This window comes from Mastigoproctus giganteus, chromosome 1 (genome assembly GCF_048544385.1).
Source record: "Mastigoproctus giganteus isolate SK-2022 chromosome 1, ASM4854438v1, whole genome shotgun sequence".
Classification (NCBI taxonomy): domain Eukaryota; kingdom Metazoa; phylum Arthropoda; class Arachnida; order Uropygi; family Thelyphonidae; genus Mastigoproctus; species Mastigoproctus giganteus.
In genome coordinates, this window is record NC_143575.1 from 85,848,181 (window position 1) to 85,864,080 (window position 15,900).

The 15,900-nt window shown below is 36.8% G+C and overlaps 2 protein-coding genes across 3 annotated transcripts in view; one reads left to right on the forward strand and one right to left on the reverse strand.

Annotated features, from left to right (window-relative positions):
* Window positions 1-9,016, forward strand: part of LOC150090963 (bestrophin-4-like) — a 102,287-nt gene extending 93,271 nt beyond the window's left edge. The window contains exons 12-14 of the mRNA XM_090378750.1: window positions 3,156-3,308; window positions 8,771-8,862; window positions 8,997-9,016. Of these exons, the coding sequence (XP_090234876.1) occupies window positions 3,156-3,308; window positions 8,771-8,862; window positions 8,997-9,016 (265 nt within the window). The remainder of the gene's footprint in view (window positions 1-3,155; window positions 3,309-8,770; window positions 8,863-8,996) is intronic.
* A 291-nt stretch (window positions 9,017-9,307) lies between these two features.
* LOC150090964 (testis-expressed protein 10-like) overlaps window positions 9,308-15,900 on the reverse strand; it is an 89,657-nt gene continuing 83,064 nt past the window's right edge. For both annotated transcript variants that reach the window (XM_090380889.1, XM_090380886.1), the window contains one exon: window positions 9,308-9,401. In XM_090380889.1, coding sequence (XP_090237015.1) covers window positions 9,315-9,401 — 87 coding nt within the window. In that variant the 3' untranslated portion in view covers window positions 9,308-9,314. The remainder of the gene's footprint in view (window positions 9,402-15,900) is intronic.

The window sequence follows — 15,900 nt, forward strand, 5'->3', positions numbered from 1 at the left end:
CTGTATACAGTACTCTAGGTGTGGCCTGACCATTGCCTTATACAATGGAATAATCACCTCCTTATCCCTGCTGGAAAAATTCCTGTATATCATTGACAATACTCCATGAGCTACTCTTGCAGCCCATCTGCACTGATCAGAGAACTTCATATCTGCCTGCACAATCAGCCCCAAGTCCCTTTCATTCTCTACCACTGTCAGTGTAGTACCACAGAGTTCATACGTTGCTCTGGGGTTGCTTTTTCCCATGTGTAGTACTTTACATTTGTCAATGTTAAACTTCATTTGCCACCTCTCAGCCCATCTGTTCAACCTTTCCAGATCCTGTTGCAGCAGCATAGTGTCAGTAGTGTCCTTGACAACCCTGCCAACCTTTGTATCATCTGCAAACTTGGACATTAAGCTTGATATACCATCATCAATATCATTTATAAATACAGAAAACAATAATGGACCCAACACTGAGCCCTGAGGGACTCCACTAATAACATTAGTCCACGATGAGCAGTGTCCATTGATTACCACTCTCTGTCTTCTCCCCCTCAACCACCCCTTTATCCATAGCAGCAATTTGTCTCCAATGTCACACTGCTCCAATTTGTGTAGCAGTCTTCCATGTGCAACAGTATCAAAAGCCTTTCTAAGATCCAAGTATATAATATCAAAGTTATTTCCTGCATCCAGTTCTTTTGTGACTGCATCATAGTATCCAATCAAGTTGGTCAGGCAAGACTTCCCCTTAACAAAACCATGCTGTGTCTGAGCTATAACTGAAGTCTTGTCTAAATGATCCTGCAGTGCTTCTTTAACCAGTGCCTCCATTAATTTTCCTGGAACAGAAGTTAAGCTCACAGGTCTATAATTACTTCTGTCAGCCTTTGATCCTCCTTTGTGAATTGGGGTCACATTTGCACATTTCCAGTCTATGGGTACCTCCCCTGAGTCCAAGGAAGCTCTCATAATTATGGCTAAGGGTTTGCTTACTTCCTTTGCTGCCTCCTTTAATATAACTGGATAGATCCCATCCACTCCGGGTGCCTTTCTTGTGTTTATCTTCAACAGTTTCTCCTCCACTTTACTCCCAGTTATTTCAAGATTCTGTAGCTTACTACTAGAGTTGACTACACCTCTGGCATTCCCCTCGCTGAATAACTCCTCATGTGTGAATGTCGATGCAAAATATTCATTTAGTTTGTTAGCTACCTGAGCAGGATCATCAACAGTTGACCCATCAATATCAAGTGGACCAATCTGATTCATCCCCTTCCTTCTAGAGTTTACATAAGTAAAGAACTCTTTGCTGTTTTTCTTTGCATCCCTTGCCAAGGATTTCTCGTAATCTGCCTTCGCCTGCCTAACCTCCTTTGTAACTTGGTTGCATATCAACTTGTATCTATCATAGGCTTCTGTGTCATGTGTTAATTTGTAAGTATCCCATGCATTTTTCTTCTCTGCCATATGCCTCATTAGTTCATCTGACATCCATTTTGGCCTAAACCTTGAACAATATTTCTTAGTTGGTATGTAAAGCCTAGTAGCTTCCAAGATAAGTTCTTTGAATGCTTCCCATTTTGAATTTGCTGTTGGTAACATCATCAGTTGGTCCCACTGTATAGAATTTAAATACTGTCTCAGTCCATCGTAGTCGCCTTTACGGAAGTAATAACCCTTCCCTTTACCCCTAATGGTAGTTACCTCTTTCAGTAAATCCCACTTCAGCACACTGTGATCACTGCCACCTAGTGGTTCATTTATCTGCAGATTCTTAATGCATGAAGAATCACTGCTGATAATCAAATCAAGAGTATTACTCCCTCTAGTTGCCTCCCGAACATGCTGATGTAGAAAACAATCATCCAATAAATCCACAAAAGCCCTGCTAGTGTGTGAGTAACCAGCCCCCAAATTCCAGTCAATATCTGGGAAATTAAAATCTCCCATTATAAGACTCTCTGTTTTTTATAATTCTCATTATAATAATGAGAATTATAATTATAATTATAATTCTAAATTATAATTCTCACTAATAATTGCTGCTTGTCAGTCCTTATACAGACTACAGGCAAATAATACGTCAAAAGATACACTCCCAATGGCAGGATTCGTGGAATAGATGGACTACAAAAAAATTACATCGTATAAAGCCTGTAATTGAAATACTTAATTGATGAGTTGCAACATTCATAAAAAAAGCTGTTTATAAAAAAGCATTTTTCTTATCTGTGAATTTTATGAATTATCATTCTTGTAACATTAAAATTAGTGCTTCTTACTCTTTTTGTACCTTTTCTAAAGAAAATAGTAATTCCTAGTCTAAATACTGACTTAACATAAGCAAAGAATTCTTTGCTACTTTTCGCTGCTTATTCAGAATAGACTTATTATTCAGAACCATGTGTTAGTTAAGCAATTTAAGGTATGATTTTTGGCTTTTCACAAATTTTCCTTGGGTCATATCTGTGCACGAAACATGATGTAACAACTCAATTTTTTCTGAGAAAAAACTTAATTTATCACAATTTGATTGTAAATTTCTTTTGCTGTATGTGTTTTTCACTCATTCTTATTTTATCTCTCTTGGGGAGGGGGAAAACAGCAACTTTTAAAAACCATAAACAATGGATACAAAGAGTCAAATTATGTCATGGGTTCAAATATAGTACAGTTGTTGAATGAGAAGGGTTGTGTACACACACCAGCTAAGACATGCAAACATTCTCTTGATGTCTACTAGCTGTTAAATAAATAATTAATTTTGCATAACTGCATTAAATTTAAACAAAAATACCATACCATCATTTGAGGGAAAATACACAGGAAGATATAATTTCACTCCAAAAAAAAAGTTCTTTCAGATGACATGCAAATTGAGGAGTAACTGCCTGTAGTTAATATGAAATACAAGTCTGATTAAACAGTGTTAAATTAGTTCCATCTTCTTACTCATCTCCTGTCAGAAGCAGTAAAATAGTAACTAATTTCTAACAGTGACAGCTTGAAAAATCAGGATGTTTTGCATCCCAGCTATGAAAATTACAAGATTTTATGCAATAAATAAACTTTCTTATCTTGTTTATAATAATAATAATAGTCATCAAAAGCATTTGCTGCAACAACTCTTTTCCCATTTTTCTAATTATCTATTTTTTATGCAGAGGTGAACGTAAAGAGAGCATTGCTAGTCGTGGTAGTATAGACTACACATACCTCACTCTTCCAGAGAATAACAGTTATAACTGCCAAACTCCAAATAATCTGTATTTTAAACGGCATCGACCCTCTGTGGATAGACCTCAACTACTCTCAAGGTAATAAAAAAAAAAAAAAATTTTTTTTTTAAATTAAAAAAAATAAATTTTTTTTTTTTGCCATTAAATTTCTTTTAAATGTACTGATAATGATTCTGGTGACAGTTTTTGAGTGGAATGGTTTATTATAATGTGCAGAGGCAGAAAAATTTTTTTATATTAATGGAAATTGTTTAACTTCGATGTTTGCACAATCTTAGTAGATACTAAACTCAGAGAGCGCAGTCTAATAATGGATTCAGTTTGATTTATATTAATGCAAAGGTAATTCACGTTGGAAGACATCAATTTATTGTATCTAATTTTTTAAAGGTCTTTTTTTCAGAGAGTGAAAAAACTGGGCTTTTTGGACCCTTTAAACTACTACTCATCACCAAGTGATGGAAAGGTTGGTAAAAGGGAAGGATAGGGTTTCTGCCTGAAAAAAAAAAAAAAAAAAAAAAAAAGAAGTTCCTCATGATGAAGTCAATTCAAACTTAGAACTTCTTGGTCAGTATAAATAAGCCACACAGTTCACCCACCACAATGACAAAGACAAAAATACCTATGAAACTTATGTGCTGCTGTTCATGCATATTGAAGAAAGGCTCCAATGCTGCTATTAAAAGAAAGCCATAGAGTAACTTCATGGGATTCTGGAGTTAACTATGTTAAATTGGAATTCTTGCATAATGCATTTTAACATGGTCTTTGTTTAAATTGATGTCATCAATATATGCTCTAATAACAAGTCATTGCTTGTTGTGGTAAGTGACACAGATTTGTTGCTACTGGTTTTCTATGTACGACTATGAAAAGATATGGCAGCATTTAAAAAAAATAGGTGCTTGTAGGAATTGATTTGTTATCCTTTATTGATTTTAGGTACTGACTTTGTCATACTGCTTCCAAATATCTGCTAAGTAGACTTTTAATTTTAACCAAAAATTTAGACATGAGAAAAGTGTGTACCAAGATGGTGCCAAAATTTTTAATGAAGATCAAAGGATGGGAAGACTCCAAGTTTGTAAAGAGGTTTTGAAAAAAATGAAGATCCAGACTTTGAGTACTGTAATTACTGGCTGTTCCAGTATGACCCAGAAACTAAAAGACAGTCATTGCAATGGAAGACAAAACAATCCCCCCCATACCAAAAGAGCAAGAATATCAAAATCAAAAATGAGAACCATGTGTCTTGTTTTCTTCGATGTTAAAGGAATTATTATGGCTGAATAAGTCCCACCAAATCAGACTTGTCAGTCAAACATAATACACTGAAGTTTTGAGAAGGCTGTGTGAAAAAATTTGAAAGAAGAGACCTGATTTGTGGAAGGATGGTTGGATGCTCCATCATGACAGTGCCCCAGAACAGAATGCACTCTGTTTACCAGTTTCTGGCCAAAAACTAAATCTCTGTATGTAAACAAGCACCCTACTTGCCAGACCTAACCCCCCTTGTGGCTTTTTTTCTCTTCCCTAAAGTGAAAAGTGTACTTAACAGAATCCATTTCAGTTAATTGAAGTCATTCAGAAAAAAATGACCAGAGTGTTTATTTTTTTTAAAAGAGCTTACAGAATGTTTCTATCTATGCTTGGAAGAAACATATGGAATAGCATGTGCAAGCCCAAGTAATGGGATTACTTATATGAAATATTTCATTATATTTATTTTATTGCAACACTCTTGTTATTTAAGAGCCACCACATGTAAAACCATGGAAACAACAAAATCCCTAATTTAAGATTTAACTTTAAAATTGTATATTTAGTTAAAATTTTTGTACCTTAAGGCTTTATAATCCTAGAATTCTGTGAGTTTGATTATACACCTCTTGTCATTCTCTCATATTGTATAAATAAGTCACAACTGGGTTGCCAGCTCTTACACCTTGGGTACCTACAGGGAATGGACAAAATAATGGAAACACTTAATATGAAAGCAGTAATTTTTGTAATGACTATATGACATTTATGAACATGCATTTTTTTTTTTCCAAGTAGTATTGTAAAGGAAAGATGATAAAAGCTGATGTTTATTTAGAGATGATATAAAAAGGTACATGAATAAAATGGCCAAACAGTCTGAATTCCAAAGAAGTCAAATTGTTGATGCATGTTTATCAGGGGGAATCAGTGATTAAAATTGATAATTTTTGTTAACGTATGTATCCAGAACAACTGTAGTCTGCATTCACAAAGTATGGAAAAACAAAACCTGATAGGACAAATTGAAGCTGACTTAAAGACACAGCCAAACATTGAAAAGGATTGTAGCCCAAAAACATAAAAATACTGACTCAAGAGTATCTCAACAAAACAGTCTGGTGAGAACTTCACAAAGCAGAAATTTATGGCAGAGCTACTGCCATAAATCTTCAGACTGTTGCCAGACCACTCGTTAGTGATGGTAACATTAGAAAGAGGATGCAATGGTGCAAGGAGCACAAAAATAAACATTTGATAATTGGAAACAGGTCATATTTTCAGATGAATCATTATTCACACTTTTTCCAACGTCAAGGAGAGTTTATATTTGGCAAATGCTGAAGCATATCATCCTGCCAGCCTTGTGCCAGCTGCCAAACATGGATCAACAATGGTTTGGGCAGCAATATACTGGCATTCTTTAAGTCCTGTCATCATCATTTACAGGCAAATTACTGCCACTGATCACCTTGATATTGAGTGACCAGGTTCATCCCATGGTGAACACTGTTCTTCCCCACAAATTATGCCATGTTTCAAGTTGATAATGCTCCTACACACATAGCCAAATGCGTCCAATCTTAGTTTAAGGAGCATGAAACTGAGGCTAAACATATGCCATGGTCTGCACAACCACCAGACTTAGATGTTATTGAGCCACTGTGGGCATATTTGAAGAGGAGAGTGAGAAACAGATTTCCTCCACCTTCTTCACTCAAGGAGCTTGAAATATCCTCCACGAAGAATGGTCTAATATTCCTCTTAAGACAGTTCAAGATTTATTTGAATCTATTCCACATAGAATACAAGCTGTTTTAAAAGCAAAGGGTGTCCCTAAACTATATTGGTGCATACCTGTAACTCTAATCACAGGTGTTTTCATTATTTTGTCCGCTGCTGTGCCTGCTAACCCACTGATGGGATCAGTAAGTTTGACACAGTACCACCTGTGTTGGTGACAATACTCAAATGAGAGTGACAATGGACTCTATTGGGAAGTATTAATTATTCAAGGTATAACAGATAGGCAGCTTGCTGTGTAGGATTTTATAGTATAAGATGTGTAACAGTGCCCTTTATACAAACTAGTTTGGTTTTATAATTCAGCTTTGTACAGAAACTAGAGCATGTCCATTATATTGTATGTTTAGCTGAATTTTTTTTTTTTTTATCTTGAGGCTTTGCAGCCCTATAATTCTATAAGTTTGAAAAAGCAAATGACAGTGCAGTTAGAAATCTGCTCTTCCAAATTTTAGAAAAATATGGCATCCTCTTAAGGGGAATAAAATGTGTATAAATATGGACAAATCTGAAGATGAGATTGAAGGAAGCTTATGAATTTCAGTTGCTAGTGCCCAGTGTTTGTACAGTAGAAGCTTTCTTCTCCGACATCAGTGGAACTGGTAATTAGTTACTCAATTGAAAAGTCAGTTAAAATGCAAAATCATAAGTATACACATGTGCCATAAGAATTTTATTTTAACTTAAATGTACATTCATATACACAAAATCAGTAACTTTCGTCTCTATAGATAAAACGTATCCGTCTACCTAGTATCGTTCCTCCACTTTTTTTTTTATATACATCACATCAAATGAAACTATTTTTCAATATAATGCAAAGCTGTGGCTGCATGAGAAATTTTTGGCTCTAGATTTGATTTAATTTCTTATTCTTCATATTTAAATCTGTCTGTGTCTGTCACTGTGTGTATGATTTCTAGATCGTCCATAATTTCATTTTCCAACAAATAATCACCCATCTGTAGGAAAACATTATTGAATCCATTGTTGCATGTCATCTTGCTCTAAATCTTTTGTTTAATTTGCCTGAAATCTGTTAATAAACTATATTCTTCATTATCTTGTAGTTAATGACTTCCACCATTAGCACTGTTAACCTTGAGTCAAAGTTTTCTCTGAGATTTAGTACATAGAATTTCCTTTCACACTAGTGCTGATATAACATATCTTTGATGTTATGGCTTTTAAAGATTCTGTAAGACTATTCTATTTTTCCAAGATTGAATTCAAAAACTTTTGCCTGTGTCATCTCTTTAGACATTCTAGAATCCCTTGATCCATAGGCTGGATTACAACTGTTGCATTTGGCGGTAATAACCTTTATGTCCCCTTTTTAAGTTCTGCAAAGTGAAATAGTATTATCTAGAAAGAAAATTGCATTTTCAGGTAAGTTTATTTCAAGTGTTTTTTTTTTTTGCAGAAGATACAAGTTTGCAAAAGAACCATTCTCTGAATAATGCAGAGCAAACCCATAATGATTTTTGGGAGTGGTATTAAACTGTAAAGCAACTATCTCAGAGCTTTTAATAGCTCTGAGAGTAGTTGATTTTCCAACAACAAAAGTCAACAGTTTGTTGGGTTTCAGTTGCATTTCTGCAGTAGCTTCAATGATTCTCTTGATTTTTTTGTATCCTAGTGCTACAGGCTCTGTTTTTTTTTGTTTTTTTTTTTGCCATCATTTTTGTAGATATCTTGTAATTCAGACCCATTTTTCAGTCTGCTAATAAATGACCCTCAGTCTGTAAATTCTAGAGAAGCAACTCATCAGTGGGTAATCACTAACTGCTTAATACTCAATACGTGAATACCATGACATTTTGTAACATTCAAGCCATCCAATAACTTTCTATAAGACTTTCTGCACCACCAATCTTTTGATGGAAGTTCAAGGCCTTTTCTTTCATGTTGCTTTTATGGGTTTGCAATTGGTGTTCCTTGTTATCTTTCTTACCTAAACCACATACATGATGCACTGTCAGGTATCTCTATTTTTTTTTCTTTAAAGTGGAGCGAAAACTTAAATACTTGTGAAAGAAACTGCAAGATCCTTCTCAATATTTTTTAAAAATACTTTATAGTTGTCTTGCCCACACATAATTCAGCTTTTTTTAGAGACTCTCCTTTATTGAGTCTTTCAAGAGCATCCAAATTGGTTTTGTAAAAACAACTATTTCATTAATTTACATAATATTTAATTCTAAATTATCACAATGACGAACTTCACCTGTACAAACACACAGGCATGGCATAATGCACTAGCCTACTAGCTGCAAGTATATTGGCCCAGTGCCCATGGCACACTGCAGTACGCAGTGGACATCAGTTTTAAAGAGGGAAGGGAGAGAAATAGTTAAACGGAGGTTAAGGGGACTCCCAGTGTACTATCAAAATACATGTTTACCAAATTGAAGCTCATGCAGACTCAAAGAATTTAAAACCTATTTTTATATATTTGTTTCTCATTTAATTTCCAGGTTATCTGAGGTGGATCATGAAGAAAGTGATGCAGAAAGCATCTCTCATAAAGATTCAGCTCCAAACAGCCCTGACATTGATCAGTCTGCTGGTGACACCATATTAATAAAAGAAAGTCAAATAGAGGAGGAAGAAGAAGAAAAAAATTCATAATGAGAAAGTTATTTCCTAAAAGGACAGCCTCTTACTTTTGCTACTGTGCAGTAATTTATTATATTTAAAAAGGTCATTATATAATTACCTGAATTAAAGTCCCAGGGACAGGAAATTATATTTATTAGCCCTCTTCTCCTAAACTGGAAAGGAAAGGAGAAGATGTGAACTCTGTGTAGACCACAGAGTTTATGCCTTCTCCTTTCTGTTAAGATTTGTTATATACCCATATCTGACAGATCACGTAATAAAAAAAAAAAAAAAAATCTCCTTGAGAAAAATCTATTTGCTTTCTTCCAACCCAATTGTGGAAAAAATTAAGTGTATGGCACAATAATAACAAACAAATATAATATTTCCTGAAATTTATTTAGCATTAATTTAGGGGTTTCACGAGAACTGCTTTTGCCTTATTGAAAGTTCATAATTCAATTTTGACCACCATTCTTCATCTTCTAGTTCTTCTCCTAACTGGACCTGTAAAAAAAAAAAAAGCAGCAAAATTATATTATAATAAACTCTTTTCCACTGTTTACAAAGTAAAGATATTATATTAATAAAAAATTGTTTGTGATAAGACTACCTTGCAAGCTTATATCATAAGCAGGTAATTGTTATAACCACTGTTATTTTGGTACAAGTCATCATGATGAATTGCTACTTGGTTAAAATTCCATTAGAAATAATCATCATATTGCTTTTATAACAGAAACAGCCATAAGAGAGAGCACACACACTACACAGTTAACTTAGAAATGTAGTGTACATTTTCTATAAGCAGTCCTGAATTGTGGTCTGAATTTTTTACACAATGAAGTAATAATTTGGGATGTAAAAATTTATGGGACTATTTGGTTTATCAAGGCTCCATATAACTTTGTTATATTACTAATACTGTCACTCAGAGCGAACATAACCATATGCTCACTCTTACAGTGAGAGTTAAGTTTAAGAGATAGTTATTCTTGCAGGTAGCACAGTGGTTATAATCACTATCCTCCCACAATGGGAGAAAAAAGGTCTAAGTGCAAATTCAATCAATGATTTGAAGAATTTTTATGGGCTTTCTTTCCTCCAGCAAACCAACTGAAGAATATATGCAGTCGCAGACCCCACACACTGATGCCTTAGTTCTTTTGTCACATAACCTTTAAGAAATAGGAAAAAAATGAGAAATCAGATAATTTATGTATGAAGAGAACGAGAGACATATCGCTTATGAGAGTAAATAAAAAGATTGTCTCATATCAATTCCAAAAGTAATCTGAAATTGAACACGCACTTCAAGCACTGCCCTTTTAAGTTGACTGAGGAATGACAATAAACAAATTCAATGTACTGTTCAAAACTAGTGACATATTTAAGAAATGCAGTAAGTAATTAGCATTTAGCATTAGTAGAGGCATTTGATGCAAGAAAGCAAGCTTAGCTTATGCAGCATCAGCCAAAAAAAAAAAAAAAACTCACTTCCACTTCACCCCTCTGTTCGTTCAAAATACCTGTCCAGCTGAGCATCAACCTCCACTACAAGGGATGGAAGTCTGTTCCACCAACCAACCACCCGCTGGCTAAAGGCAAATTTCCGCACGTCTATCCTACATCTGTCTTTCCTCAATTTGAATTTATGCCCTCTCAGGTGATTCTTCTGAGCTAGAGGAAGAATCCCATCAGCATTGAGCATGCTCAAACCATTCAAGGCTTTATACACCTCTATCAGATCACCTCGCTGGTGCCTAGTCTCCAGACACTGTAATTTGCAAAACTTAAGCCTTTCTTCATAAGAGCACCCCTTTGTTCCATTCACTAATCTTGTTGCCCTTCTCTGTACTCGTTCCAGCAGCTCTACATCCTTCTTGAAATGAGGCCTCCAGACCTGTATACAGTACTCTAGGTGTGGCCTGACCATTGCCTTATACAAGGGAATAATCACTTCCTTATCCCTGCTGGAAAAATTCCTGTATATCATTGACAATACTCCATGAGCTACTCTTGCAGCCCGTCTGCACTGCTCAGAGAACTTCATATCTGCCTGCACAACCACCCCCAAGTCCCTTTCGTTCTCTACCACTGTCAGTGTAGTACCACAGAGTTGATACGTTGCTCTGGGGTTGCTGTTTCCCATGTGTAGCACTTTACATTTGTCAATGTTAAACTTCATTTGCCACCTCTCAGCCCATCTGCTCAACCTTTCCAGATCCTGTTGCAGTAGCATAGTGTCAGTAGTGTCCTTGACAACCCTGCCAACCTTTGTATCGTCTGCAAACTTGGACATTAAACTTGATATACCATCATCAATATCATTTATAAATACAGAAAACAATAATGGACCCAACACTGAGCCCTGAGGGACTCCACTAATAACATTAGTCCACGATGAGCAGTGTCCATTGATTACCACTCTCTGTCTTCTCCCCCTCAACCACCCCTTTATCCATAACAGCAATTTGCCTCCAATGTCACACTGCTCCAATTTGTGTAGCAGTCTTCCATGTGCAACAGTATCAAAAGCCTTTCTAAGGTCCAAGTATATAATATCAAAGCTATTCCCTGCATCCAGTTCTTTTGTGACTGCATCATAGTATCCAATCAAATTGGTCAGGCAAGACTTCCCCTTAACGAAACCATGCTGTGTCCGAGCTATAACTGAAGTCTTGTCTAAATGATCCTGCAGTGCTTCTTTAACCAGTGCCTCCATTAATTTTCCTGGAACAGAAGTTAAGCTCACAGGTCTATAATTACTTGTGTCAGCCTTTGATCCTCCTTTGTGAATTGGGGTCACATTTGCACATTTCCAGTCTATGGGTACCTCCCCTGAGTCCAAGGAAGCTCTCATAATTATGGCTAAGGGTTTGCTTACTTCCTTCGCTGCCTCCTTTAATATAACTGGATAGATCCCATCCACCCCGGGTGCCTTTCTTGTGTTTATCTTCAACAGTTTCTCCTCCACTTTACTCCCAGTTATTTCAAGATTCTGTAGCTTACTGCTAGAGTTGAATACACCTCTGGCATTCCCCTCGCTGAATAACTCCTCATGTGTGAATGTCGATGCAAAATATTCATTTAGTTTGTTAGCTACCTGAGCAGGATCATCAACACTTGACCCATCAATATCAAGTGGACCAATCTGATTCATCCCCTTCCTTCTAGAGTTTACATAAGTAAAGAACTCTTTGCTGTTTTTCTTTGCATCCCTTGTCAAGGATTTCTCGTAATCTGCCTTCGCCTGCCTAACCTCCTTTGTAACTTGGTTGCATATCAACTTGTATCTATCATAGGCTTCTGTGTCATGTGTTAATTTGTAAGTATCCCATGCATTTTTCTTCTCTGCCATATGCCTCATTAGTTAATCTGACATCCATTTTGGCCTAAACCTTGAACAATATTTCTTAGTTGGTATGTAAAGCCTAGTAGCTTCCAAGATAAGTTCTTTGAATGCTTCCCATTTTGAATTGCTGTTGGTAACATCATCAGTTGGTCCCACTGTATAGAATTTAAATACTGTCTCAGTCCATCGTAGTCGCCTTTACGGAAGCAATAACCCTTCCCTTTACCCCTAATGGTAGTTACCTCTTTGAGTAAATCCCACTTCAGCACACTGTGATCACTGCCACCTAGTGGTTCATTTATCTGCAGATTCTTAATGCATGAAGATTCATTGCTGATAATCAAATCAAGAGTATTACTCCCTCTAGTTGCCTCCCGAACATGCTGATGTAGAAAACAATCATCCAATAAATCCACAAAAGCCCTGCTAGTGTGTGAGTAACCAGCCCCCAAATACCAGTCAATATTTGGGAAATTAAAATCTCCCATTATAAGACTCTCTGATTTACTGGCCCCCTCTATTTCCCTGTACAGTTCCTTATTATACTCATCAGAGTCATTAGGCCTATAGCACACCAAACTGACTCAACACTGCACTGTCCAGCGATGTCGACTGGCTTCACTTCCTTGGTTTTTATGTGTTTCTTAACTAATAGCATAACCCCTCCCCCCTTCCTATCCTGTCTATCCTTTCTGTAGACGTTGTACTCCCCAAATTGCAGTTCTGCATCCCTTATATCTGTGTGACACCACGTCTCTGATATCCCAACAATATCTGCCTTTGATGTTTTGAGCAATACCTCAAATTCATCAAATTTATTTACTAAACTCCTAGCATTGGTGTACATGCAAGTATACCTGCACCTGTTTCTATTCTTATGTTATGAATTATCATTAGTGAGATATACTTAAAACTGTATCCTTTTGACTAGATCCAAAAAGGTGAACTTCACAACTTGTTCACGATATGATACATATATATATACCTACAAACAAATCTATAAGAAAGTATTATGTATTCCCTCTGCTTGGTTCTGTGTAATTCATCTTATTTTATCTAAAAACAATATTTACTGATGAACATCTGAATGATCTAAAATAGATTTATGATTGATCTGCAGCTGTAAAACAGGGGTCATTAATCATGTTGAGAATATGGCATATCTCATATGCTTCTTTTTATGTGGTTTCTATATTCTCCAACAGGTAACAGGAAAATAACATCAGGACATAACAGTATTTTGCATATTGCATTATAATTAATGTCACTGTTAACCCTTTCAGCAGAGAGTTTGCTCTGTGGGCCAATTTTCCACAGTGACTTTTCAATAGAGGCAGGTTCTGGAATTTTGAAAATAAATACATTTTGTATATAAATGCTTTAAAATATTAACGTGTTCTTAATTTGTGTTCACCTCAATACGAGTAAAATTAGTGTCAAAAATGAAATCAGAATTAATAAAAAATTATAAAATTTGCAAATGAAACTTATTTTTTTTGATACAATACATTCTCCACATCTATTTATGTATTGCTTTATCAAATTTTGAATCTGTAATCCACAGAAATTGTTTAATTTTGGCTTTTGTAAGCCCCAATTGGACAATTTCCACTATGTGGCAATGATCACAGTGTGCTCACGTGGATTTACTCAAAGATGTAACTACCATCAGGGATAAAGGGAAGGGTTTTTGCTTTCAAAAAGATGACTAGAGGTCTCAGACAGTTAAATTCTATACAGTGGGACCAACTGATGATGTTACCAACGGCAAATTCTAAATGGGAAGCATTCAAGGAAGTAATCTTAGAAGCTACTAGGCTTTTTGTCCCAACTAAGAAATACTGTTCAAGGTTTAGGCCCAAATGGATGTCAGATGAACTAATGAGACTTGTGGCAGAGAAGAAAAATGCATGGAATACATATAAATTGTCAGGTGACACAGAAGACTATGGTATATACAGGGTGTCTCAAAAATATTGGTACAAACGTTTAGGGGAGGTAGGTAACATCTAAAGGAATGTGAATCGTATAGGAACCCATAACCGGAAACGTCACAGGAAAGTAGTAGCAGAGGCACAAGAAGCAGAAATGACACAAGACAGTAATTAGTAACAAACATTTATTTGACATAATATTAACAATGGAGTACGAGATGGATGCAATTCACGATGTTACAACAGATGCTCGAGGGTTTCACCATGAGATGCAATGCATGCGTGACACCGACACAACATGGATTGGTGGACACTGTCGAACACACCTGGAGTTTCTTTGACAGTAGCAGCAGCGCAGACGAGTCTTGCCACGAGATCCATTTCTGTCTCCACAGGCGATTCATACACGATAGAACTGAGCCCCCCCCACAGAAAAAAATCAAGGCTCAGTAAATCAGGTGAGTGTGGGGGCCAGGCAATGGGTCCACCACGGCCAATCCATTGACGCCCAAAACGCCTGTTCAAATGGTCATGAACACACTCTCCATAATGGGCAGGTGCCCATTATGGAGAGAGTCCAGCAAATGTGAGATGCAAACCAAATGTTGCATCTCACATTTGCTGGAACATCGTCAAGTAACCCTGGTAGAACTTGTTCAAGAAAGATCCGATATTTAGCGGAGTTCAGGAGTTCATGCGGGATGGTAACAGGTATAAGCCGACTAAGCAGTCACTGACCATACCTGCCCACACATTTATTGCGAAGCGATGTTGTGCCGCATGCCGTGTGGCTTGTTGTGAGCCCACACATGAGCATTGTGCTGATTGAATAAGCCTTCCCAAGTGAAATAAGCCTCATCCGTGAACAAAACATAGGCAGGAAAATTCAAGTCTTGAACACTTTCTTGGAGAAACCATTGCGCAAAAGCCACATGTGCAGGATGATCTTGGGGGAGCAGTAACTGAACCCTTTGGAGATGAAAGGGGTGTAAGGAATCGTCGTGCCAGACACGCTGTACACTGCAACGAGACACTCCTAAGGCAGAGGCAATGGCACGTGTGCTGGTAGTAGGATTATTCTGGAAGGCATTCAACACACTTTCTTCCATGGCGGGAGTTCGCATCGAACATGGTCTGCCCGCAGTACTCCTGTTACCTGTAAATGACCCATAATCGCACAAATTTTGATGCACATGTGCAAACAAACAGTGGTCCAGTGCATGTCTGTCTGGGAAGCGTTCTCCATAAATTCGTTGAGCAGCTCGTCCATTGATCTCTGCTAATCCATACACTAGGTACATGTCTGCCAGCTCACAGTTCGTATATTGATGCATGCTCTTTGTGCGGCGACTACTGCTTGAATGAGTAAATCAGACGTTTTCCCTCTCGCAAACTGATGAACAGCACTTACCGACTTACAGTGATTTTTCCGGTTATGGGTTCCTATGCGATTCACATTTCTTTAGATGTTACCTACCTCCCCTAAACGTTTGTACCAATATTTTTGAGACACCCTGTATAAGCTAGTCCCTAACCGAGTCACAAAAGAGATTAAGCAAGCAAAGGCAGATTATGAGAAATCTTTGGCAAAGGATGCAAAGAAACCATCTATGTTAAGGGGACCAGTTCTTTACTTATGTAAAGAACTGGTCCCCTTAACATAGATGGTTTGGCTATTGATGATCATACTCAGGTAGCTGACAAACTGAATGAGTAT